Raw genomic sequence first — 26627 nt, forward strand, 5'->3', positions numbered from 1 at the left:
TAAACTCAAGTGGAAGACTCTGCAGGAGAGACGCTCAGTAGCTCGGTACGGGCTTTTGTTGAAGTTTCGAGAACATACCTTCACCGAAGAGTCAAGCAGTATATTGCTTCCTCCTACGTATATCTCGCGAAGAAACCATGAGGATAAAATCAGAGAGATTAGAGCCCACACAGAAGCATACCGACAATCCTTCTTTCCACGAACAATACGAGACTGGAATAGAAGGGAGAACCGAAAGAGGTAGTCAATGTACCCTCCACCACACACCGTCAGGTGGCTTGCAGAGTATAGATGTAGATGTAGATGTAATTTAACCTGGCTAATTTTACGTTTCAGCTTTTACATCCCTGAAACAAGCTGTTTTTTCAAATTAAATAAATCTTACATTTGGACAATTGGTGCATCGTAAACTCCGTACTGATGCTTCCGTATTGTTTTTAACCAGCCATTGCCTCACTTAAATACCAGTTTTAACCAAGTCGTATTCTTGCCTTTTCAGTTTCGTGCGGTTGTAAACTCCCCAGCGTGTTTTGTATGAAATTTAGCCCAAATTTACCTACCACTCTATAAAATGTCCACGTATTACCAAAACTATGCAACCACAAACTGTAACCTGTTATGGTAATCTTTGGCTCAGCAGAACCGAATTTGTATTGAACTGTAACTGGTCTGAATACAACTTATCTTTATAGTAAATGCGGAAACAATTATCTGGTCCAAAATTGTTGAGGCTTTCGTGGCCACTTGTTGACAAACTGCCTATTGGCTTCCGTCTCGGGTTCTTCGGCCGACGTTCATCTAATGATTTTTCTGACGTTTCGCCAGCACGAGTGGCTGGCATTGTCAAAGCCTCACCCTCCATTGCCGGTGGTGAACTGGAGGCGAGCTCGCGGCCGCAGACTATATGTACCTGGCGCGCCAACGTCCGAGGGCTTCTCCACGGTCATTTCCGGTGCGGTTCTCCTCTTGCTACCTGCGACGGTCGTTCGCTGCAGTACGGGAAGCCAGGATCCGTTTACCTTAAGGCTTTCCTCCTTCTTGTTGAAACTGTTCGCGTGTTTTTGGATTTCTACAGCTTCTCTGAACAAGCGCGTGTGATAGTGCTTCTCTACAGCCAGAACTTCCGTGTCGGCGAATTTTATTGCGTGGTCGGTCTCATTCAGTGCGTGCTCTGCCACGGCCGATTTCTCCACCTGCCCCAACCTGCAATGTCGCTTATGCTCTTTGATCCTGGTGTTAATGGATCGTCCAGTCATTCCGACATAAACTTTTCCGCATGTGCAAGGTATACGGTATATTCCCGACATTGCAAGTGGGTCTCTTTTCTCCTTCGCCGATCTAAGACACTCTTTGATCTTCCTTGTCGGTTTGAAAATCGTCTTTACGCCGTGTTTGCGCAATATACGGCCGATTCTGTCCGTCACTCTGGGAATGTATGGCAGAAAGGCCGTACCCGACATTTCTTTTTCTGGTTCCTTACTTCGCCGAGTGTTTGGCTCTGTTACACTTCTAATGTAATTTGTGGAGTACCCATTGCTCCTCAGAACAGTTTCCAGGTGTTGCATTTCTCGTTTGAGGTGTTGAGGCTCACATATTCGTCCTGCTCTCTTTACGAGCGTACTAATCATGCCTCTTTTCTGGCTCGGGTGGTGGTTTGACAGTTTGTGCAGGTATCGGTCCGTGTGTGTCGGTTTTCGATACACGCTGTGTCCCAGGTTTTCGCCGTCCCTTGTGACCAGCACATCTAGAAATGGCAGTTTCTTGTCCTTTTCTACTTCCATGGTAAATGTTATGTTGGCATGGAGGCTGTTCAAGTGTCTCAGGAATTCACCGAGCTGTTCTTCACCATGGCTCCACACCACGAAAGTATCATCGACGTACCTGTACCACACCTTAGGTTTGCAAGTCGCCGAGTCCAGTGCCTGTGCTTCGAATTGTTCCATGAAGAAGTTGGCCACCACTGGACTGAGAGGACTACCCATGGCGACGCCTTCCAGCTGTTCGTAGAAATCGCCATTCCACGTGAAATAGCTCGTGGTGAGACATGCATGGAAGAGCTTTTTGATGTCTTGCCGGAACATGGAACCGATGTGCTCCAGAGCGTCGCTGAGTGGCACTTTCGTAAATAACGAAACAACATCAAAACTGACCAGGATGTCATTTGGCGCAAGTTTCAGTTTCTTCAGCTTCTCAATGAAGTGCCCTGAGTCCTTAATGTATGTGTCGGTCTTTCCCACGTGTGGCTGGAGCAGAGAGGCCAAGTGTTTCGCCAGTTTATACGTTGGTGAGCCAGGAGCGCTAACGATCGGTCTCAGTGGAACGTTGTTCTTATGGATCTTGGGTAATCCATACAGCCGAGGTGGTAGGGCTTCTGTGTTGCGCAGGTTTCTCTGTATGTCCGCCGGCAGAGAAGACGCCTTGATTAATCGATTCGTATTCCGAGTGATACGCTGCGTCGGATCTGCGCTTAGTTTTCGGTACGTCGTCGGATCTAATAGGTCTCGGATCTTTTGCTCATAATCTTCGGTCTTCATTACGACGGTCGCATTCCCCTTATCGGCAGGCAGTACCAATATACTCTTGTCGGCGTTGAGCTTCTTAATGGCTTGTACCTCTTCTTTCTTCAGGTTGCAAGCTGGTGGTTTTGCTCGGCGCAGTATCCTGGATGTTTCAGTGCGTATTTCCTCTGCCCTTTCACAAGGAAGGGTCCGAATGGCTGCTTCGGTGTTGGCAATGATGTCCTCCATAGGTATAGTTCTCGGAATGATAGCGATATTCCCTCCTTTTTGAAGAACAGACACTTCCTCTTCGGTCAGTTGTCGTTCAGTGAGGTTGACCACTGTGTGTGACATGTCGGGAATCGCCTTGTCGGTCTGCTTCCGGCATCTTTCAAACTTTTTCTTTTGCCGCTCGGTGCAGCGCTCGAGTTCGTTCTGCATGCTCCTGTGAGTGATGCTGTCGATCTTGTCCCAGTCGTCTCGATGCATTCTGCTACTTAGTTGATAGAAAATGTCCAGAAGTTCCTGATCCGTTCTTGCCAAGTCTCTCCGTGTTGTATGTATTCGCTCACGAAGAAAAGCTCGTTCCATTCTGTCGTAGATACGATGTGCTTGGGCGGTGGTGAATAGGCGCTTGCATCTCAAGAACTTCGGTGTAGCACATTCATCTCGGCACCGTGACAGAAAGGCGAGAGAGGACATCAGTCGCGCTTTCTTCTTCCGTCGTTGGTCAAGGCGTCGGTACAATCTGCAAATCTCCTCCCCGTAGAGGCGTAATGCAAAATTGTTGAGGCTTTCGTGGCCACTTGTTGACAAACTGCCTATTGGCTTCCGTCTCGGGTTCTTCGGCCGACGTTCATCTAATGATTTTTCTGACGTTTCGCCAGCACGAGTGGCTGGCATTGTCAAAGCCTCACCCTCCATTGCCGGTGGTGAACTGGAGGCGAGCTCGCGGCCGCAGACTATATGTACCTGGCGCGCCAACGTCCGAGGGCTTCTCCACGGTCATTTCCGGTGCGGTTCTCCTCTTGCTACCTGCGACGGTCGTTCGCTGCAGTACGGGAAGCCAGGATCCGTTTACCTTAAGGCTTTCCTCCTTCTTGTTGAAACTGTTCGCGTGTTTTTGGATTTCTACAGCTTCTCTGAACAAGCGCGTGTGATAGTGCTTCTCTACAGCCAGAACTTCCGTGTCGGCGAATTTTATTGCGTGGTCGGTCTCATTCAGTGCGTGCTCTGCCACGGCCGATTTCTCCACCTGCCCCAACCTGCAATGTCGCTTATGCTCTTTGATCCTGGTGTTAATGGATCGTCCAGTCATTCCGACATAAACTTTTCCGCATGTGCAAGGTATACGGTATATTCCCGACATTGCAAGTGGGTCCCTTTTCTCCTTCGCCGATCTAAGACACTCTTTGATCTTCCTTGTCGGTTTGAAAATCGTCTTTACGCCGTGTTTGCGCAATATACGGCCGATTCTGTCCGTCACTCTGGGAATGTATGGCAGAAAGGCCGTACCCGACATTTCTTTTTCTGGTTCCTTACTTCGCCGAGTGTTTGGCTCTGTTACACTTCTAATGTAATTTGTGGAGTACCCATTGCTCCTCAGAACAGTTTCCAGGTGTTGCATTTCTCGTTTGAGGTGTTGAGGCTCACATATTCGTCCTGCTCTCTTTACGAGCGTACTAATCATGCCTCTTTTCTGGCTCGGGTGGTGGTTTGACAGTTTGTGCAGGTATCGGTCCGTGTGTGTCGGTTTTCGATACACGCTGTGTCCCAGGTTTTCGCCGTCCCTTGTGACCAGCACATCTAGAAATGGCAGTTTCTTGTCCTTTTCTACTTCCATGGTAAATGTTATGTTGGCATGGAGGCTGTTCAAGTGTCTCAGGAATTCACCGAGCTGTTCTTCACCATGGCTCCACACCACGAAAGTATCATCGACGTACCTGTACCACACCTTAGGTTTGCAAGTCGCCGAGTCCAGTGCCTGTGCTTCGAATTGTTCCATGAAGAAGTTGGCCACCACTGGACTGAGAGGACTACCCATGGCGACGCCTTCCAGCTGTTCGTAGAAATCGCCATTCCACGTGAAATAGCTCGTGGTGAGACATGCATGGAAGAGCTTTTTGATGTCTTGCCGGAACATGGAACCGATGTGCTCCAGAGCGTCGCTGAGTGGCACTTTCGTAAATAACGAAACAACATCAAAACTGACCAGGATGTCATTTGGCGCAAGTTTCAGTTTCTTCAGCTTCTCAATGAAGTGCCCTGAGTCCTTAATGTATGTGTCGGTCTTTCCCACGTGTGGCTGGAGCAGAGAGGCCAAGTGTTTCGCCAGTTTATACGTTGGTGAGCCAGGAGCGCTAACGATCGGTCTCAGTGGAACGTTGTTCTTATGGATCTTGGGTAATCCATACAGCCGAGGTGGTAGGGCTTCTGTGTTGCGCAGGTTTCTCTGTATGTCCGCCGGCAGAGAAGACGCCTTGATTAATCGATTCGTATTCCGAGTGATACGCTGCGTCGGATCTGCGCTTAGTTTTCGGTACGTCGTCGGATCTAATAGGTCTCGGATCTTTTGCTCATAATCTTCGGTCTTCATTACGACGGTCGCATTCCCCTTATCGGCAGGCAGTACCAATATACTCTTGTCGGCGTTGAGCTTCTTAATGGCTTGTACCTCTTCTTTCTTCAGGTTGCAAGCTGGTGGTTTTGCTCGGCGCAGTATCCTGGATGTTTCAGTGCGTATTTCCTCTGCCCTTTCACAAGGAAGGGTCCGAATGGCTGCTTCGGTGTTGGCAATGATGTCCTCCATAGGTATAGTTCTCGGAATGATAGCGATATTCCCTCCTTTTTGAAGAACAGACACTTCCTCTTCGGTCAGTTGTCGTTCAGTGAGGTTGACCACTGTGTGTGACATGTCGGGAATCGCCTTGTCGGTCTGCTTCCGGCATCTTTCAAACTTTTTCTTTTGCCGCTCGGTGCAGCGCTCGAGTTCGTTCTGCATGCTCCTGTGAGTGATGCTGTCGATCTTGTCCCAGTCGTCTCGATGCATTCTGCTACTTAGTTGATAGAAAATGTCCAGAAGTTCCTGATCCGTTCTTGCCAAGTCTCTCCGTGTTGTATGTATTCGCTCACGAAGAAAAGCTCGTTCCATTCTGTCGTAGATACGATGTGCTTGGGCGGTGGTGAATAGGCGCTTGCATCTCAAGAACTTCGGTGTAGCACATTCATCTCGGCACCGTGACAGAAAGGCGAGAGAGGACATCAGTCGCGCTTTCTTCTTCCGTCGTTGGTCAAGGCGTCGGTACAATCTGCAAATCTCCTCCCCGTAGAGGCGTAATGCAAAATTGTTGAGGCTTTCGTGGCCACTTGTTGACAAACTGCCTATTGGCTTCCGTCTCGGGTTCTTCGGCCGACGTTCATCTAATGATTTTTCTGACGTTTCGCCAGCACGAGTGGCTGGCATTGTCAAAGCTTCACCCTCCATTGCCGGTGGTGAACTGGAGGCGAGCTCGCGGCCGCAGACTATATGTACCTGGCGCGCCAACGTCCGAGGGCTTCTCCACGGTCATTTCCGGTGCGGTTCTCCTCTTGCTACCTGCGACGGTCGTTCGCTGCAGTACGGGAAGCCAGGATCCGTTTACCTTAAGGCTTTCCTCCTTCTTGTTGAAACTGTTCGCGTGTTTTTGGATTTCTACAGCTTCTCTGAACAAGCGCGTGTGATAGTGCTTCTCTACAGCCAGAACTTCCGTGTCGGCGAATTTTATTGCGTGGTCGGTCTCATTCAGTGCGTGGAGAAATCGGCCGTGGCAGAGCACGCACTGAATGAGACCGACCACGCAATAAAATTCGCCGACACGGAAGTTCTGGCTGTAGAGAAGCACTATCACACGCGCTTGTTCAGAGAAGCTGTAGAAATCCAAAAACACGCGAACAGTTTCAACAAGAAGGAGGAAAGCCTTAAGGTAAACGGATCCTGGCTTCCCGTACTGCAGCGAACGACCGTCGCAGGTAGCAAGAGGAGAACCGCACCGGAAATGACCGTGGAGAAGCCCTCGGACGTTGGCGCGCCAGGTACATATAGTCTGCGGCCGCGAGCTCGCCTCCAGTTCACCACCGGCAATGGAGGGTGAAGCTTTGACAATGCCAGCCACTCGTGCTGGCGAAACGTCAGAAAAATCATTAGATGAACGTCGGCCGAAGAACCCGAGACGGAAGCCAATAGGCAGTTTGTCAATTATCTGGTCCTAATAAAAATTTCCACTTACCTCGCGTCTTGACAACATTGTTGAAGATTTATCGAAAGCACGGCAGCAAACAACAAACCGGTAGCGGCTAAGCCAGATTTTTATTTTTGAAAAAAATTTCCGAACCATATTCAAACTGTTGCATACCATATGGTGCAATGTGGTAATGCGTAATATATACATTCTTTACACAGCGGGATGGGAAGAGTAACTACTCCTATAAAGTGATATTCCAAGACAACGATTTTGGAACGAATTACGTATTCAAGAAGACAGAGTAAAATTTCGCGCGATCTACACACATAATATTGGTCTGAACAGTACTGTGGTTAAAAAAGTGAACAATGATTTGAAAAGGGTACAATGTAAACAGAGAATTTGCATAAAAACCAAACGGCTTAATCAGTTGATACCCTGTACTCAAGGAAGTGGGGTGGTCTTTTCCTCGACTGTGAGCGAGTTAACAAAGCCAACTAGCGGACAACAATCATTCCGACAAACAACACTGCACAGTGCTACAATCTCGCCTCAAACTTCTCCTCTTCAAAAACTATTTTATTCAAAATTTATATTCTTTTCACCTTCCAATATATACATCGTATTTATCCTTGCTGTCCTTTACAAAATATCTTCCTTCATCTAACAGATACAATCACAAGTCAACACAGCGCCACTGAAGGCGTCCACCACCTACCACATTTCAAACGACAAGACCAGAGATTGTTTAACAGTAACATAGCTTGTTCTCTCTCTGACTTGCACACGATAACTTAGAAATCAAAACGACATGCCTACCTTACACGGTATCGTATCTTTCTGTACATGTTCACCTCTACGTTGGCAGAGCTGTCGCAGGGCGACCTGGCGGCTCAGGCCGTGCTGTTCTTCGCGGCGGGCTTCGAGACGTCGTCGACGACGATGAGCTACGCGCTGTACGAGCTGGCCCTCAACCCGGAGGTGCAGCGGCGGCTCCACCAGGAGGTGGACGAAACCCTGCAGACGACGGGCGGACGCTTCACGTACGACGCCGTCATGGGGATGCCCTACCTCGATAAGGTCATCTCAGGTCAGTGCCGAAGCTCTACCAGTTAGGGACACGGGATATAGGACACACTTCCCCAGTTTGCGACAGTCCATTAGCCCATTTATTCAGCATTTTACTGTATTTCTTTATGTGTTGTAAAGATACTCTGTATTTAGCGCACAATCATAGGCAAATCAAATCATAAATAATAATAAGAACACCTATTTGCATGCCATATTCCAGGCGGCGCTTCATTGTTGCTTAAGCACACCCTGGTGGTTCTTTGTACCCTGCGGAGGGCGGTGTAGTGGAATCCGTCTCTACTATTGTTTCCTGATCCCTCTTTTGCTGAATAGCATTTATTATACAGATTGCATGGAATACAAATGCGTGGTAACAGCTGTTTCTGCACAAAGCACCACCGACAGGGGAAGATCCTAGATTCATGGGCAGCCAACCAACAGTTTGTAGGTGGAGATACGCGACAGTGCTTGGCAAACGAATTCGTCGCTTACTCGACTGACTGGCCACGTTGTAAACCATTACCATCCGACGGTACCGGACACCGTCGGCTACAAACTGAACGGTGTTAAAGACTCCTGTGGTTGTTACTTTTTTGCAATCATTTTTATTTAATATAGTGGCGTCGTTAAAGGCTTTCAAATGGTTCAAATGGTTCTGAGCACTATGGGACTTAACATCTTAGGTCATCAGTCCCCTAGAACTTAGAACTACTTAAACCTAACTAACCTAAGGACATCACACACATCCATGCCCGAGGCAGGATTCGAACCTGCGACCGTAGCAGTCGCGCGGTTCCGGACTGAGCGCCTGAACCGCTAGACCACCGCGGCAGGCTGTTAAAGGCCAGTCATAATTTTTGGTATGCTACCGTACGTGTCTTGATACTTTTCCTGGGTTCTTATGTCATGATTGTCGCATTCGGCGTATCAGTAATTATCGTCGAGGTTGGCGTAGTGGTCATGTCCATTTTGTCAGTGTGTATCCTATCACACAAGTTGATGTATTGTTTCTAGTGTGTAGGTATCGAAATTTATCGGGATGAAAAAGTTCCTTCATGTCGATATAATTTGGATTTGTTCTGTTTATAATAAACGGTCTGCGACGCGCAAATGCAGCTATTGTGGTGACGTTTACGCACGCAGATTTTCTACCCACAAAACTCGCATATTTATGTAGGACACAGATGAATTTTGTTGTTTTTCGTTTCTCTTGATTTTGTCATTTACAATGAGGTACCACTGCTATCTTCCGAAACTTGGTAAATATGCATTATGGATCTTTCTGCATATGATGTTTCTTTTCAACAACGGCCATTGCTCTTCAACAAGATTTCTTTTATTACATTCTGCAAAGATTTCGTACAATTTACAGTTGTTCAACGGTTTCAGCGAGTAGTTGAGCTTGTGAAGGTAGCTAGACCGTAAGTAGTGTACCCTGATGTCGCGGTAAACTGACGATAACGGTGCTATGTTCTACATCTATATCTACATGAATTTGCAGAGGACTCCAAATTGCTTGGTTTCCATCCAGCTGTTTACTATCAAACTCGACTTGCTAACGCATGTTCGTGAGATTGAAACAACACTTCGCTACATGGAATTGTTAGTGTCGTATTTTAATATGATTTCTTTATCTCTCAACAGAAACCAGCAAAGAGCTCGCTGGATGCTGTCGAAGAGATGGTCCGAAACTGGCAGAATGTGGCTTCGGTAGCATGACTTGTTATCGATAGTGTCTACACCGTTTGTTCGCGATCTGATAGCGTACCTATTAATACACTTCCATATGTGGTGTGTCCACGCTTAGCCTTTATGATGGCTTTAACTCTTTTGAAGACACTTTCAACGAGGTGTCTCAATGTTTGTGAAGCAATGGCAGTCCATTCTTCCTCCAAAGCCGAAACCAGAGGTGGTAGTCACGTTGGAAGCTGAAGTCTAGAGCGCAGTCGACATTCTAACCCATCCCAAAAGTGTTCCGTTGGGTTCAGGTAGGAACTCTGGACAGGCCAGTATATTTCAGGAACGTTATTGTCCACAAACCATTGTCTCGCGTATGCTGTTTTATAAAAGGAAGCTTTGTTAGGCTCATTCAAACCATTATCGTCTCCGAACAGGTCTTCTACTGTATGTAGTACATAGTTACGTAAAACATGTGTGTATCCTTCAGTATTTAGCGTTTGCTTAAGCTCAATAAGGGAACCACACCCTAACCACGAAAAAACTCCCATATCGTAACGCCACCTCCTTAGTACACCACTGTTGGAAGTACACATGCTGGCAAGTAAGGTCCTCCAGGCATTCGTCGAACCCAAACCCTTGCAGAAGATGGCCACATGGTATAGCGTGACTCACCACTCCAAATCACTCGTTTCTAATCATCATGAAAAACAGTAACAGGGTCACGCAACTATCTGAAGGTGGATAGCGGTAATGCACCATTTTCTCCAAGGCAGACCACAAACGCTCAATAATACACTACTGGCCATTAAAATTGCTACTCCAAGATGATAAACGGGCATTCAATGGACAAATATATTATTCTAGAACTGACATGTGATTACATTCTCATGCAATTTGGGTGCATACATCCTGAGAAATCAGTACCCAGAACAACCACCTCTGGCCGTAATAACGGCCTTGATACACCTCGGCATTGAGTCAAACAGAGCTTGGATGGCGTGTACAGGTACAGTTGCCCATGCAGCTTCAACACGATACTACAGGTCATCAAGAGTAGTGATTGGGGTATTGTGACGAGCCAGTTGTTCGGCCTCCATTGACCAGACGTTTTCGATTGGTGAGAGATCTGGAGAACGTGCTGGCCAGGGCAGCAGTCGAACATTTTCTGTATCCAGAAAGGTCCGAACAGGACCTGCAACACGCAGTCGTGCATTATCCTGCTGAATTGTACGGTTTCGCAGGGATCGAATGAAGGGTAGAGCCACAAGTCTTAACACATCTGAAATGTAATGTCCACTGTTCAGAGCGCCGTCAGTGCGAACAAGAGGTGACCGAGACGTGTAGCCAATGGCACCCCATACCATCACGTCAGGTGATACGCCAGTATGGCGATGACGAATACACGCTTCCAATGTGCGCTGACCGCGATGTCGCCAAACAAGGATGCGACCATCACGAGTACACCATCGCAGGCGCTCCTGTCTGTGATGCAGCGTCAAGGGTAACCGCAGCCATGGTCTCCGAGCTGATAGTCCATGCTGCTGCAAACGTCGTCGAACTGTTCGTGCAGATGGTTATTGTCTTGCAAACGTCCCCATCTGTTGATTCAGGGATCGAGACGTGGCTGCACGATCCGTTACAGCCATGCGGATAAGATGCCTGTTATCTCGACTGCTAGTGATACGAGGCCGTTGGGAACCAGCACGGCGTTCCGTATTACCCTCCTGAACCCACCGATTCCGTATTCTGCTAACAGTCATTGGATCTCGACCAACGCGAGCACCAATGTCGCGGTACGGTAAACAGCAATCGCGATAGGCTACAATCCGATCTTTACCAAAGTCGGAAACGTGATGGTACGCATTTCTCCTCCTTACACGAGGCATCAGAACAACGTTTCACCAGGCAACACCGGTCAACCGCTGTTCGTGTATGAGAAATCGGTTGGAAACGTTCCTCATGTCAGCACGTTGTAGGTGTCGCCACCTGCGCCAACCTTGTGTGAGTGCTCTGAAAAGCTAATCATTCGCATATCACAGCATCTTGTTCCTGTCGTTTAAATTTCGCGTCTGTAGCACGTCATCTTCGTGTTGTAGCAATTGTAATGGCCAGTAGTGTATTAAGACCTGGTGGCCGTAGTGGCCAGGGGAGATGCGACAATTGATCCACGTGTTCACAAAACCAGCACTGGACGATAAGAGCTGTGAGAACAGGCGCCGTATCTATCTTGTCCGTCACGGCACCATTGGGGAACTAATATTGTACCATGAGGTGGACCCGATCAGCCGAAGTGGTCACGTAATGCTTAGTAGTAAGAGTCCTTTCGCAGAACCCTCGTGGCTTATGGAATACCACGCTATGGCTGCCCATACCATCACCGAACCGCGCCATGTTTCACTCTTGTGACGTAAGCTCGACCAGAAGTTGAAAGAAGACACTTACTAGCCGATGACTTTCTTCCGTTAGTCCATAGTCCAAGTTGCTATGGCGTCGGCACCTTGTTTTTCCATAATCGGTATTTGCATCTCTGATGAGTAGTTTTGGAACTCCAACTCGCCCTGCAATTCCCAGTTTATGGAGCTCCCTTGTTTTGGTGTTGAAAAGGATGGTGAGTCCGACATTCGGTTCTGCAGTGAGTTTTGCAGCTGTCGGCCCCTTATTTCTCGTCACAGTCTTCAATTAGCGTCTGTCGTGATCACTCAACAAACTCTTTCATCTTCGTTACGACTTAGCTTTCCCTGCATGCAGTGTAAATCTTAGACACGGTGCCTCTTGAAACTCCAGACACTGGTGCGACCTTCGTATGGAAGCAGCCATCGTACGAGGACCAACAGTTTGCTCACGTTCGAATTCACTTAAGCTCCGACAAAACGCACACACAACTGCACAGAACACTGTTTTGTCCACGCCTGACCTTCGCAAAGTATTGAGGTCATTGCACAGGTGCTGTTCGTGAACAAATAGAACAACACAACCTTCAGGCTTGGCTATCATTCGGATTTATGTTCAAGTACTCAGTTTTTGCGGTATTTCATTCGCAAGTTAACGAGCAAGAGTTCCACGGCAATGGCATTCCGATCCCTCACCATTCACAACTTCTTGAGACTCAATGGACGGGTAACGTATGCATTACTTATAGTATTAGCTTCAACGTTTCTGCTGCGTTACTGTCGCTGTCTTGGGGGTGTGGCTGGCTATCTGTTCCACCGCTCACACTGTATCTCAAAGTTTATAGGTTCCGTTTACAGTTTCTCGTTACCTTGCAGCAGAAATCTTTCCGTTAAATTCATGTGATTATTACCCTTTTCTGGATTACGCTACTTGTTGTTATGAACCAGAAAAGTATATAGTTCTTGTACCTTCGTTGCTCAGTCTGCCCTGAATGAGGAAGAAGATGACAAAATTAATGCTGACGAAGGACACTGTCTTTTATGCTGTCGAAGAGCTTAGACTTATATTTCATTTGTTATCTACAGAGGTTCTTGCAGACAGTTAACTAGCTCACGAAAGACCGTACATATACACTCATGCTCATAAATTAAGGATAATTGCAGAATGTGATACCACACAACGTGGCACTACACAAAACTGGCGCTAATAGCATAGGCACATACGGAACACACGCGACACAGACCTGTAACTCCACGGTATTGGTAATAAGTTGAGAAAACCGTGCCGAAACACATGTGTTACAAAAGGCCACTGTTTCCTCCGCAGGTACCCCGAGATCAATATGGGATATTATCACCATCCACACGTACACAGACCGCACAATGGGTTGGCATACTCTGGATCAGGTGGTCGAGCAGCTGCTGGGGTATAGCCTCCCATTCTTGCTCCGGTGCCTGTCGGAGCTCCTGAAGTGTCCTAGAGGTTTGAAGACGTGCAGCGATACGTCGACCGAGAGCATCCCAGACGTGGTCGATAGGGTTTAGGTCTGGAGAACAGGCAGGCCACTCCATTCGCCTGATATCTTCTGTTTCAAGGTACTCTTCCACGATGGCAGCTCAGTGGGGCCGTGCATTAACATCTATCACGAGGAAGGTGGGACCCATTGCACCCCTGAAAAGGCGGACATGCTGGTGCAAAATGACGTCCCGATACACCTGACCTGTTACAGTTCCTCTGTCAAAGACTTGCAGGGGTGTACATCCACCAATCATAATCCCACCTCACACCATCAAATGACGACCGCCATACAGGTCCCTTTCAAGGACATTAAGGGGTTGGTATCTGGTTCCTGGTTCACACCATATGAAAACCCGACGAGACTCACTGTTCAGACTATACCTGGACTCGTCCGTGAACATACCCTGGGACCACTGTTCCAATGAACATGTGCTGTGTTCTTGACACCAGGCTTTACGGGATCTCCTGTGACCAGGATCAGTGCAATGCACCTTGCAGGTCTCCTGGCGAATAAAACATATCTGTTCAGTCGTCTGTAGACTGTGTGTCTGGAGACAACTGTTCCAGTGGCTGCGGTAAGGTCCCGAGCAAGGCTACCTGCAGTACTCCGTGGCCGTCTGCGGGCACTGATGGTGAGATATCGGTCTTCTTGTGGTGTTGTACACTGTGGACGTCCGGTACTGTAGCGCCTGGACACGTTTCCTGTCTGCTGGAATCGTTGCCATAATCTTGAGATCACACTTTGTGGCACACGGATTACCCGTGCTACGACCTGCTGTGTTTGACCAGCCTCCAGCCATAACGTCATTAATATGTGCTCTTTGAGCCATTTTCAACACACATTTACCAATAGTACGTCTGAAAACGTCTGCACACTTACACGCTGCACCGTACTCTGACATGCACCAACACACCTCTGTGTTTGTGGACTGCTGCCAGCGCCACCGTGCGACGACCGCAGGTCAAATGCACCGCATGATCATACCCCCAGGTGATTTTAAACCCTCAAACCGCCCACCAGAGCGTGTTTCACCATGTATCAGCATTATCCTTAATTTATGAGCATGAGTGATGTTTTAAAACCAGCGTTAAGTGAGAAATCAAGGAATATATCCTACTACACGTCCCTGTGTATCGCTCCCTTGGGGACTGGGAAGACGAAGTAAGACTGACTATTAAACCATAATACAAGGTACAATGCCCTGCACTTCATACTGGTTTGCAGGGTTTGAATATACATTTACGTCTAGATGTAGATATAACGTAGTGCATATTTTCCGGTATTTTACTGAATATCTGAGTCATTTTAGTATATCTTTAAACCATTTTAGCAAATAGATACATGCACAGTTTGGTTATTTTTAGCGCATATCAAGCGGCTCTGCGTATGATACTATTAGGTGCCGCAATGGGAGATGTATGCGAATCATACATGAACGTACATCCTGATTACGTGGAACAACAGTACATGCATATTAAAACCTTCGTTATCTCAAGTTTTCTTTTCATCTCGTGAAGGAATACATTCCACCACGACTGTTAAAAATTTTATTTTCCACAGTTGGTCAGTTGCGATGGAAATACCATTTTTCAATGGCAACTGCAATCACAGTGTTTTTACTTAAATGTGAGGCACTCGAAAAATCAAAGATATGTACAAATGTGAAAGACAAGAGAGGAAACATTCTCAGTCGTCATAGGAAAAGTAATTCTAAGACATGCATCGTGTGCATAAGCGCTTATCTTATCATATTCTTACCCATACATGCGTCATACTGTAAAACGAGTGACACATTTTCCTCACTTAGGACAGTTCAGGCAGGGAAAAAGTTTGATATAACGTTGATAATCATAATTCCGTAGATACGAACAGCTAAAATTGAGATTTAACATCAAGCACTGCCTGACAATAGTGAACACCAACAAGCACTGATATCCACATGTCTCGTACACAGCTGAACATTGACTAGCGGTTCACAGAGGGAAATAGAGCCTCGGCAGATATCGTCTCCACCCAGATTATAAGTGATATAAGCACAGAGGTTAGAGGGACATGCCGCAAGGGTGTAATTTTCATTACTAATATGAGCTATTTAGTGGACTGTGAAGGTGACACAAGTCATGGAATAGCGATATGCACAAATACAGATGGGAGATCATTTTCAGCCATTCACTTACTGTTCCCAAACAATGATGAAATTTTTATGGATGACAATGCGCCTTGTCGCCAGCCCACAACTGTTCGCGTTTATTTGCAAGAACATTCTGGACAATTCGAGCGAATAATCTGGCCACTTATCGAACATTTGTCGGGCATAATCGGGTGGTCAGTTCGTGTCTAAAATCCTGAACGGCAACGCTTTGGCAATTGTGGACGGCTGTAGAGGCGCATGGATCAGTATTTCTGCGGTTACTTCCAACGACTTGTTGATTCCATGCCACGTCGAGTTGCTACACTGGAGATCCGATATATTAGAAGGCACCCATAACTTTTGTCGCCTCAGTGTATAAACCAAACAATGTAGAAAACACTAGATGAAAACCATTATGGTCCAAATTTAAAAGTATACGAATACAGCCCTATTTAAAAATAGCGCTTGGAACAAGTTGCATATCAGCCAGATAAATTGTCATAGAAAGTAAGCTATCAGTCCTTCTCACTTAAAATACGAGTGAAGTTTTCCAAATACCTACTACGCCACACAGTTTGCTCATTTAAAAGACCTATTGGATCCTTCCGAAGCTGATCTGGATTTCAAGTTTCTCCAAAAGGTCCATTACCTTACAGTTCTTAGCCATAAGCAGTTTTTCAAATAACTTAAGAAGTGGTGGGGCACTATCGCATGTGGTAAAGTACCAGTGGTTACAAGTGACAGAACAACAGGAGGGGGGGGGGGCAGAAACAAAAGATGTTCAGAGACAGATTGGAAATGACATTCATAATGATAAAACAGGTAGCCAGAAAGTAAATTTTAATTTACACAATTCATTCAAATAGCCCCTAATTGAAACTGTTCAGGAATTGACAGAAAAATTTGGTTCATCCAGTTGTAATTCAGCCAGCGCACAAAATCATTTATCCTTATTGCATCAGAATGTCCAGGAACTGAGGAGTAAGCTTAATGAGTTGCTTATTTGTACTGAAGAATTAGAGCTGAGCAAACCAGTTCATATAATCTGCCTCTCTGAATATCATGGGATCACTAGTATAGATATGTTAAATGTTACAGGAGTTAACTTAGCCTCTTACTTCTGTGGAGAAAATATAGAGAAAGAATGAGTTCACATATTTGTCCTAAATTGTTTTAGTTTCAAGAATATTGATGTTAACAAGTTTTGCTCAGAGCAGCACTCAGAAGCTCGTGCAACAGAAGCAGCATGTTATAATAAGTTCTTTATAGTAGTAAGTACAGGGTGTACATAAAGTCTGGGAACACTTTCAATTATTTATAGCACAAGAACTAAACATTGTACAGCTGACATACATATTGAATTTTGAAGAGAACAGTGACCTTTAGGAATCTTTTACCTCTTCATAAAAAATCTGGAAGCTCTGTTGTCCCATATCACAATACAAAACAAGGAAATAGTGGTTGCTGATGATTTCAGTGTGGATTTATTGAAAAGCTCTGACAGTGTACAATTATTGCAATCAGTAGCACTGTCAGTCAGTTTAATTCCTATTGTGAGCTTTGCAGTTATGGTATGTAAAGGCTCTGAATCTGCTATCGATAATATCTTCATAGACAAATCTAGGGGAAAAAATAATATCACAAAACCAATAGCAAATGGCCTATCTGATCATGACATGCAGCATTTTCTGTTAAGTGTTAAAACTTGTCAGGATATGAAATTTATTAAGTCTGAGCACAGAAGGGTAATAAATCGGTCATAAATTAAGAATTTTAGGAGATTGCTCGAAAACATGAACTGGGTAGATGTTTATGATACTTCTGAGTCAAATAAAAATTCGAGGCATTCATTAATAAAGTTACTTCCTCATTGAGAATTTTAGGAGATTGGTCGAATACTAGAACTGGATAGATGTTTATGATACTTCTGAGTCAAATACAAATACGAGGCATTCATTAATAAAGTACTCCTTCATTTGAAAAAAAAAATTTCCCTAAAGGTAACTGAAATCAAACAGAAGTCTAAAAATAAACCATGGATTACACAAGGAATACAAATATCATGTGGGGCAAAAAGGAAACTGGTTCTACTGTTCAGGAACAGCTCTGATGTAAGCACTGCGATGCATTACAAAGAATACTGCAAACTATTGAAGCAACTAGTACAGATATCGAATCAGTTTTATTGTATAAAAAACATTATTACAGCAGACAACAAAATAAAAACTACATGGGATACAGTGAAGGCATAGACAGATGGGACCAGAAAGGAAGAGGAACAGACAGCTCTAAAAATAAATCAGGAATTGGTAAGAAATGCATGTGGTGTTCATAATACTACATGCATTTGTCAGAAAGATTTGTTTCTGTTACTGACAGCTTGGGGTTATCAGGTTCAGCAAACGGTGCGATGGGAGATCTGAGACCAGTCTTTACAAATAACGTCAGTGAAATGCAAATAACACTCACTTCTCCCAGTGAAGTATCATCCATCATAAAATGCTTAAAATCAAATTATTCTAGTAGTTATGCTAATATATCAACAAAGTTAATCAAAGAATGTTCATCTGAGTTGAGTTTCATGTTAAGTTATTTGTTTAATCAATCTATTATCAGCAGAACATTTCTAGACCGGCTGAAATATGCTGAAGCTAAGTCTCTTTACAAGAAGGGGATAATGAGATACCATTAAACTATTGATCAATTCCATTTCTGCCACCTTTTTCAAAAATATTTGAAAAGGCTGTGTTCAACCATATTCTTAAGCATCTTACTGCAACTAACATATTGTCCAAGTCATAGTTTATGTTCCAGGGATTCGATATAGGGAAGCCTATTTACACATGTAGTAACACTGTACTTAATTCATTAGATAACAAATTAGATGTTACTGGCATTTTCTGTGACTTGTCAAAAGCCTTTGATTGTGTGAATCACAGTATTCTCTTAGGTAAATCAGAATTTTATGGTGTCATTGGCAGTGAAGCAAAATGGTTCGAGTCTTACCTAAGTAATAGGAAACAAAGGGTGTCATTGCAAAATACCTGTGGAGTAAGCAATCAGTCTTCATCTGATAGAGAATTAATTACATGTGGTGTTGCTCAAGACGCCATCTTGGGTCTGTTGTTTCTTCCTGTTTACATTAACGACCGCTCATCTGTTACATAGCCAGATGTTAAGTTTGTTTTGTTTGCAGATGATACAGACATTGAAATACATAGCAAGTCAAGTACAGATTTAGAAATGGCTGCTAATCAGATTTTCACTGAGATTAATAAATGGTGTAAAGCTAGTACACTGACATTAATCTCTGAAAATACCCACTACATCTACATCTACATTTACATCCATACTCCGCAACCAACCTGACGATGTGTGGCGGAGGGTGCCTTGAGTACCTCTATCGGTTCTCCCTTCTATTCCAGTCTCGTATTGCTCGTGGAAATAAAAATTGTCGGTATGCCTTTCTGTGGGCTCTAATCTCTCTGATTTTATCCTGATGGTCTCTTCGCGAGATACACGTAGGAGGGAGCAATATATTGCTTGACTCCTCAGTGAAGGTATGTTTTCGAAACTTCAACAAAAGCCCTTGCTGAGCTACTAAGCGTCTCTCTTGCAGAATCTTCCACTGGAGTTTATCTATCATCTCCGTAACGCCTTCGCGATTACTAAATGATCCTGTAACGAAGCGCGCTGCTCTCCGTTGGATCTTCTCTATCTCTTCTATCAACCCTATCTGGCACGGATCCCACACCGGTGAGCAATATTCAAACAGTGGGCGAACAAGTGTAATGTAACCTACTTCCTTTGTTTTCGGACTGCATTTCCTTAGGATTCTTCCAATGAATCTCAGTCTGGCATCTGCTTTACCAACGATTAATTTTATATGGTCATTCCATTTTCGACTGGTCCCGGCGGAGGTTCGAGTCCTCCCTCGGGCATGGGTGAGTGTGATTGTCCTTATAATAATTTAGGTTAAGTAGTGTGTAAGCTTAGGGACTGATGACCTTAGCAGTTAAGTTCCATAAGATTTCACACACATCTGAACATTTTTGACATTCCATTTTAAATCACTCCTAATGCCTACTCCCAGATAGTTTATTGAATTAACTGCTTCCAGTTTCTGACTTAATATATTGTAGGTAAATGATAAAGGAAGTTTCTTTCTTTGTATTCGCAGCACATTACACTTGTCTACATTGAGATTCAATTGCCATTCCCTGCACCATGCGTCAATTCGCTGCAGATCATCCTGCATTTCAGTACAATTTTCCATTGTTACAACCGCTTGATATACTACAGCATCATCCGCAAAAAGTCTCAGTGAACTTCCGATGTTATCCACAAGGTCATTTATATATATATATATAGTGAATAGCAACGGTCCTACGACACTCTCCTGCGGCACACCTGAAATCAATCTTACTTCGGAAGACTTCTCTCCATTGAGAATGACATACTGCGTTCTGTTATCTAGGAACTCTTCAATCCAATCACACGATTGGTCTGGTAGTCCATATGCTCTTACTTTGTTGATTAAACGACTGTGGGGAACTGTATCGAACGCCTTGCGGAAGTCAATAAACACGGCATCTACCTGGGAACCCGTGTCTATGGCCCTCTGTGTCTCGTGGACGAATAGCGCGAGCTGGGTTTCACACGACCGTCTTTTCCGAAACCCACGCTGATTCCTACAGAGTAGATTTCTAGTCTCCAGAAAAGTCATTATACTCGAACATAATACGTGTCCCAAAATTCTCCAACTGATTGAAGTTAGAGACATAGGTCTCCCTTCTTGAAAACGGGGATGACCTGTGCCCTTTTCAAATCTTTTGGTAAGCTACGCTCTTCTAGATACCTACGGTACACCGCTGCAAGAAGGGGGGCAAGTTCCTTCGCGTACTCTGTGTAGACGGCCTCGGTGGCCGAGCGGTTCTAGGCGCTTCAGTCCGGAACCGCGCGACTGCTACGGTCGCAGGTTCGAATCCTGCCTCGGGCGTGGATGTGTGTGATGTCCTTAGGTTAGTTAGATTTAAGTACTTCTAAGTCTAGGGGACTGATGACCTCAGATGTTAAGTCCCACAGTGCTCAGAACCATTTGAACCATTTTTTTACTCTGTGTAAAATCGAACTAGTGTCGCATCAGGTCCAGCGGCCTTTCCTCTTTTCAGCGATTTTAATTGTTTTTGTACTTTCGAATTCATTGAACGCTTCCTCACACTACATTTCGCTTCGTGTAGTTTTTGTTTGTCTGCAAGGCACTATATGGAATTCGGAACCTATAAGACATTTCCTTCCGCATGTGTATAACATAGTAAGACTTGTGGTAGAAGAGACTAACAGTGTTAAATTCGTGGAACTACAACTGTATAATAAATTTAGTTCGGAAGCGTATACCATAGAATTACTGAAGCGCCTAAACAAGTCAGTATTTACAACGTAAATGGTGTTAGATGCAAGAGACATTACTCTGAAAAGTCTTTCATACTTTGCTTACTTTGATTTTATTATTTCATGTGGGGTCATATTTTGGAATATCTCTTATGAAACTGAGCAAAAGTTTTTAGTGTGAAGAAGCATGTAATCAGATTCATTTGAGGTGTAGATTCAAGAATATTATGTAGAAATCTGTTGAATGGACTTCTTGGGTATCCTAACCACTGCTTCTTAGTATATGTATTCCTTAATGAAATTTTATGCAAATAATATGTCTCTATTTTCAACCAATAGTTCAATACACAGTATCAATACTAGTAATAAGAACAGTATACATAAAGAACTAAAATCACTTACCTTGGTCCAAAAACGGGTCCAATACTCAGGAACATACATTTTCAATAAATTGCCAACAGTCATTAAAAAATTGATTCCAATTAAAGCAGAGTTTGAAAGACTTTTTGGTAGGTAACACCTCCTACTCTATAGATGAATATCTTAACGGACAGTTAGACCAGCTTATGTAAAAATGTCTGTTAGATTTCAATTTTGACAGCACTTGGTCACAACTGTCAAGATTAGGTATTTTGTGTTATGACAAATTCATTAAAAGTGCATAACTTTGTTTTATGCTGACATTGTACTTATTCTGTAAATATTAGCATTTCCAGTTTAGTGTAATGTATTCGCATATCTTCAGTCTTTTGACAAATGAACAGGGAAGTGAGTATTATATTGAAATCTTCTATATACTTTGACATGATCCACATCCACAACAGTCATCTCACTTTTAGTTCTTGGGACGAAAACTGAATTTAATTTCCAATAACATGGCATATTTCTGGGGTCTCTCGTTGCAGTTGCCAATTGATAATGGTATTTGTATCGAAACTGGCCAATTATCGTAAGTAAAATTTTTAATAGTAGTCGCGAAATGTATTCCTTCTGGAAATTTAATGCCACTGTGGCATCCTACAAAGGTACATTAATTATTTTTTTCATAATAAATTTAAAATACCACAACTTGTCACAGAATAGATTTATCAATGTTATGGGTTTCTGTTACAGAAACTTTGAGGAAGTACCCGCCGGTGGCGATCCTCCCACGTAAGACCACCCGCCCTTACCAGATTCGGGGCACCAAGGTGGTCATCGACAAGGACATGGGAGTCGCTGTGCCCAACTATGCGCTGCACCACGACCCCAAGTACTACCCCGACCCGGAGCGTTTTGACCCCGAGCGCTTCTCCGAGGAGGAGAAAGCCAAGAGGCACCCCTACGTGTACCTCCCCTTCGGTGAGGGGCCACGCAACTGCGTAGGTAAGTCTCACTGTCCTCACCTCTGTCAGGGTGGTGTGTTTTGCTGTAATTGCTGTGGAGTCGAGAAAAAGGACGAATTTAACGTATTCCTCGAAGTAAACGCTATGTGTTTGACTGTAGAAACGTTTTTGGGTTTTACTTTTGATAATACAAGGGGCGTCTTCTCGCTCTGAACTGTAACCATTTAAGAGAAATCCATTACAGAAAGTTCTTCATCTACATCTACGTTTATACTCCGCAAGCCACCCAACGGTGTGTGGCGGAGGGTACTTTACGTGCCACTGTCATTACCTCCTTTTCCTGTTCCAGTCGCGTATGGTTCGCGGGAAGAACGACTGCCGGAAAGCCTCCGTGCGTGCCCGAACCTCTCTAATTTTACATTCGTGACCTCCTCGGGAGGTATAAGTAGGTTCAAAAAATGGCTCTGAGCACTATGGGACTTAACTGCTACGGTCATCAGTCCCCTAGAACTTAGAACTACTTAAACCTAACTAACCTAAGGACAGCACACAACACCCAGCCATCACGAGGCAGAGAAAATCCCTGACCCCGCCGGGAATCGAACCCGGGAACCCGGGCGTGGGAAGCGAGAACGCTACCGCACGACCACGAGATGCGGGCAGGTATAAGTAGGGGGAAGCAATATATTCGATACCTCATCCAGAAACGCATCCTCTCGAAACCTGGACAACAAGCTACACCGCGATGCAGAGCGCCTCTCTTGCAGTGTCTGCCACTTAAGTTTGCTAAACATCTTCGTAACGCTATCACGCTTACCAAATATCCCTGTGACGAAACGCGCCGCTTTTCTTTGGATCTTCTCTATCTCCTCTGTCAACCCGACCTGGTACGGATCCCACACTGATGAGCAATACTCAAGTAGAGGTCGAACGAGTGTTTTGTAAGCCACCTCCTTTGTTGGTGGACTACATTTTCTAAGAACTCTCCCAATGAATCTCAACCTGGAACCCGCCTTACCAACAATTAATTTTATATAATCATTCCACTTCAAATTGTTCCGTACGCATACTCCCAGATATTTTACAGAAGTAACTGCTACCAGTGTTTGTTCCGCTATCATAAAATCATACAATAAAGGATCCTTCCTTCTATGTATTCGCAATACATTACATTTGTCTATGTTAAGGGTCAGTTGCCACTCCCTGCACCAAGTGCCTATCCACTGCAGATCTTCCTGCATTTAGCTGCAATTTTCTAATGCTGCAACATCTCTGTATACTACAGCATCATCCGCGAAAAGCCGCATGGAACTTCCGACACTATCTACTGGGTCATTTATATATATTGTGAAAAGTAATGGTCCCATAAGACTCTCCTGTGGCACGCCAGAGGTTACTTTAACGTCTGTAGACGTCTCTCCATTGAAAATAACATGCTGTGTTCTGTTCGCTAAAAACTCTTCAATCCAGCCACACAGCTGGTCTGATATTGCGTAGGCTCTTACTTTGTTTACCAGGCGACGGTGCGTAACTCTATCGAACGCCTTCCAGAAGTCAAGGAAAATAGCATCTACCTGGGAGCCTGTATCTAATATTTTCCGGGTCTCATGAACAAATAAAGCGAGTTGGGTCTCACACCATCGCTGTTTCCGGAATCCCTGTTGATTCCTACAGAGTAGATTCTGGGTTTCCAGAAATGACATGATACGCGAGCAAAAAAACATCTTCTAAAATTCTACAACAGATCGATGTCAGAGATATAGGCCTATAGTTTTGCGCATCTGCTCGACGACCCTTCTTGAAAACTGGAACTACCTATGCCCTTTTCCAATCATTTGGAACCTTCCGTCCCTCTAGGGACTTGCGGTACACGGCTGTTAGAAGGTAGCTTGGACGGTAGCTAGCTAACATTCTGCGTGGTGTCTGTTTGTTCTAAGTCGTGTCTCCCTACCACTTTCGCGCAACGACGCTCTGAGCGTGTTTTTTTAGGGAATTGTCTAGTTTGAACCTGGGACCTGTTGCTGGTAAGGAGACGCCAGACCACACATGACATGTAGAGTTCAGAAGAGTTCAGTGAGACTAGCGATGATATAATCAAGTACTTAATGATTTCAGCGTCACCTCCACTTCACTCCCTGTAAAAGAATCTTGATACTAACTAAATTTAGTGGAAGGGGTTCAAGGCTTTCCTATTTTTAGTTAGCTGGTAAAATAACGTCGAAAAAGCAGTTAAGCTTACCATTGGAAATTTTATTCTACTCACAAAACATTGTTTATAAATTGCACTATTGATAAAAGGAAATATTTTAATACAGGATGATAAAAACCAACTGTGTTCAACAAAAATGTGAACGAATTTTCCCTGAGTCAGTTTCCAAGTTCTACAATGGATCGAAGGATGACCTATGCCATATCACATCAGCTATAATCTAGATTTAAGTTAAGTTTCATAAAAGAGAAAACTATCAAAATGGTCTACAGTGACCCTCAATTATCTTTAATTACTTATTTAACTTTTCGTAAGGTACAGTGGCTGATGTGGCTTCTCAATAATTATATAACAGAAAAATCATCGCGTTTCAGATTTTAACTTACATAGCAAATGTGAATACCATGAGATTTAATTGACGATAGACACTAGTACTACGTAAAAAGGGGATGTAACAGATGAGATTTCTGCAGTTCTGAGTGAAACCTTATGCGCTCAAAAATGCGGCATCGCGTGCGTTCATTACCTTGTCGGTGTTCGTCAGGGGGCGGCGGCCGGCGTAGCTCCATACAGCTCGCCGTCTCCGAAGCAACTCTTTTTTAACTTCTCCTTACTACAATTTACCGAAGTTGGTTTAAGAAAAAAAACTATCTGGCTTTGTTTTCATCTGACCAATCAGGGTCTCAATGTTAACCTTAAGCTCCGCCTACAAAAATTTGCAACGTAACAAAGACGCGAAAAAGTCTCACGCTAAAACTTGCGGCTGGTGTGGCCCTTTTAGTGTTATCGTAAGATCTATACTGTTCTTCTGGAGGGCTCTATCTTTTAACAGGGGCTGGGGGGTAGTCCTGGAGGTTACTTTTCGTGGTGGGGCAATGTATTTAACGTTTGCAACGTAACAGAGACGCGAAAAAGTCTCACGCTAAAACTTGCGGCTGGTATGGCCCTTTTTGTGTTATCGTAAGATCCATACTGTTCTTCTGGAGGGCTCTAGCTTTTAACATGGGCTGGGGGGTGGTCCTAGCGGTTATTTTTCGTGGTGGGGCAATGTTTTCTAGGTTTGCAACGTAACAGAGACGCGAAAAAGTCTCACGCTAAAACTTGCGGCTGGTGTGGCCCTTTTTGTGTTATCGTAAGATCTATACTGTTCTTCTGGATGGCTCTAGCTTTTAACATGGGCTGGGGGTGGTCCTGGTAGTTAGCTGGCGACTTGGGTGTCCGTCCCTTATCGTAGGGCCTTCTAGCTTAACACGGTTCTGCTCTCGGCTTCTGTTCTCGTTTCTCCCCTCGGAACTGCGTCTGTCTCACGGTGGGAAGGTATGACAGGCATTTAGGCATTCTTGTGTTAGTCTGTGGTATTCCATTTGCTCACTCGTTACTCGTATTACTTTGGTTAATTTAATGTCACGATTTATTCGGAGCTATGTGACATACTACTGGATTTGCTTATCATGTCAGGGTTTTCATGGAAGGTGTTGGATTTGTTTGACGCCTTACACACGGCTGTTAGAAGGTAGCTTGGACGGTAGCTGGCCCGGTGGTATTACCAATAATTTTGAACTAAAACGTCTTCTCTCTTCACTGATCCAACCTGTGAAATGTTCCTTTTCGGTGTCTTAATATTTGTTCTGAGTTGCAGCTCGTAATTTGTAACCAATAGGACATTTTACATAGACGTTAACTGTGAGTATATGTTGTATAACGAGCCTGGTCGTATAGCCTGATGCAAACATGCCTTGTATCTCATGGTTTTCAACTTTAAATCTACGTGAAAAAGTATCGTTAGAACGCAACAATCCGTGAAAGTAAGTCTTTACTGGTTTACTAATCAACGTGAAGAATGTACCTCCCTAGCCTGCCTATTTACAGGGAGTGCAGAAAAGACATATTATCACGCCTGATACGGAGGAAAACCATTGCTCTTCAAAACAGCTTTCAGCGGAATGGATAAATGTGGTCCTGTATGCTTTCAAGGGAATATTGTGCTGTCCTCCAGCAAAACAGTGGCAGGTTGTTCAGGTAACGATGATGGAGGCGAAGAGCGATCACGAGGTCTTCTTTCTGAAGTAGACCACTGTACCACACAAGCGGCTCGTAGTGAAATTGCGTGCTTATGGAATATCGTCTCAGTTACGGGACTGGATTTGCGATTTCCTGTCAGAGAGGTCACAGTACGAAGTAACTGACGGGAA

At 44.5% G+C, this 26627-nt stretch overlaps 1 protein-coding gene across 1 annotated transcript in view; it reads left to right on the plus strand.

The window, feature by feature from the left end:
• LOC126088203 (cytochrome P450 6k1-like) overlaps positions 1-22439 on the plus strand; it is a 281427-nt gene extending 258988 nt beyond the window's left edge. Inside the window, exons 7-8 of the mRNA XM_049906329.1 lie at positions 22015-22266; positions 22387-22439. Of these exons, the coding sequence (XP_049762286.1) occupies positions 22015-22266; positions 22387-22439 (305 nt within the window). The remainder of the gene's footprint in view (positions 1-22014; positions 22267-22386) is intronic.
• The last annotated feature ends 4188 nt before the right edge of the window (positions 22440-26627 follow it).

Source organism: Schistocerca cancellata, chromosome 6 (genome assembly GCF_023864275.1).
Source record: "Schistocerca cancellata isolate TAMUIC-IGC-003103 chromosome 6, iqSchCanc2.1, whole genome shotgun sequence".
Taxonomy (NCBI): Eukaryota; Metazoa; Arthropoda; class Insecta; order Orthoptera; family Acrididae; genus Schistocerca; species Schistocerca cancellata.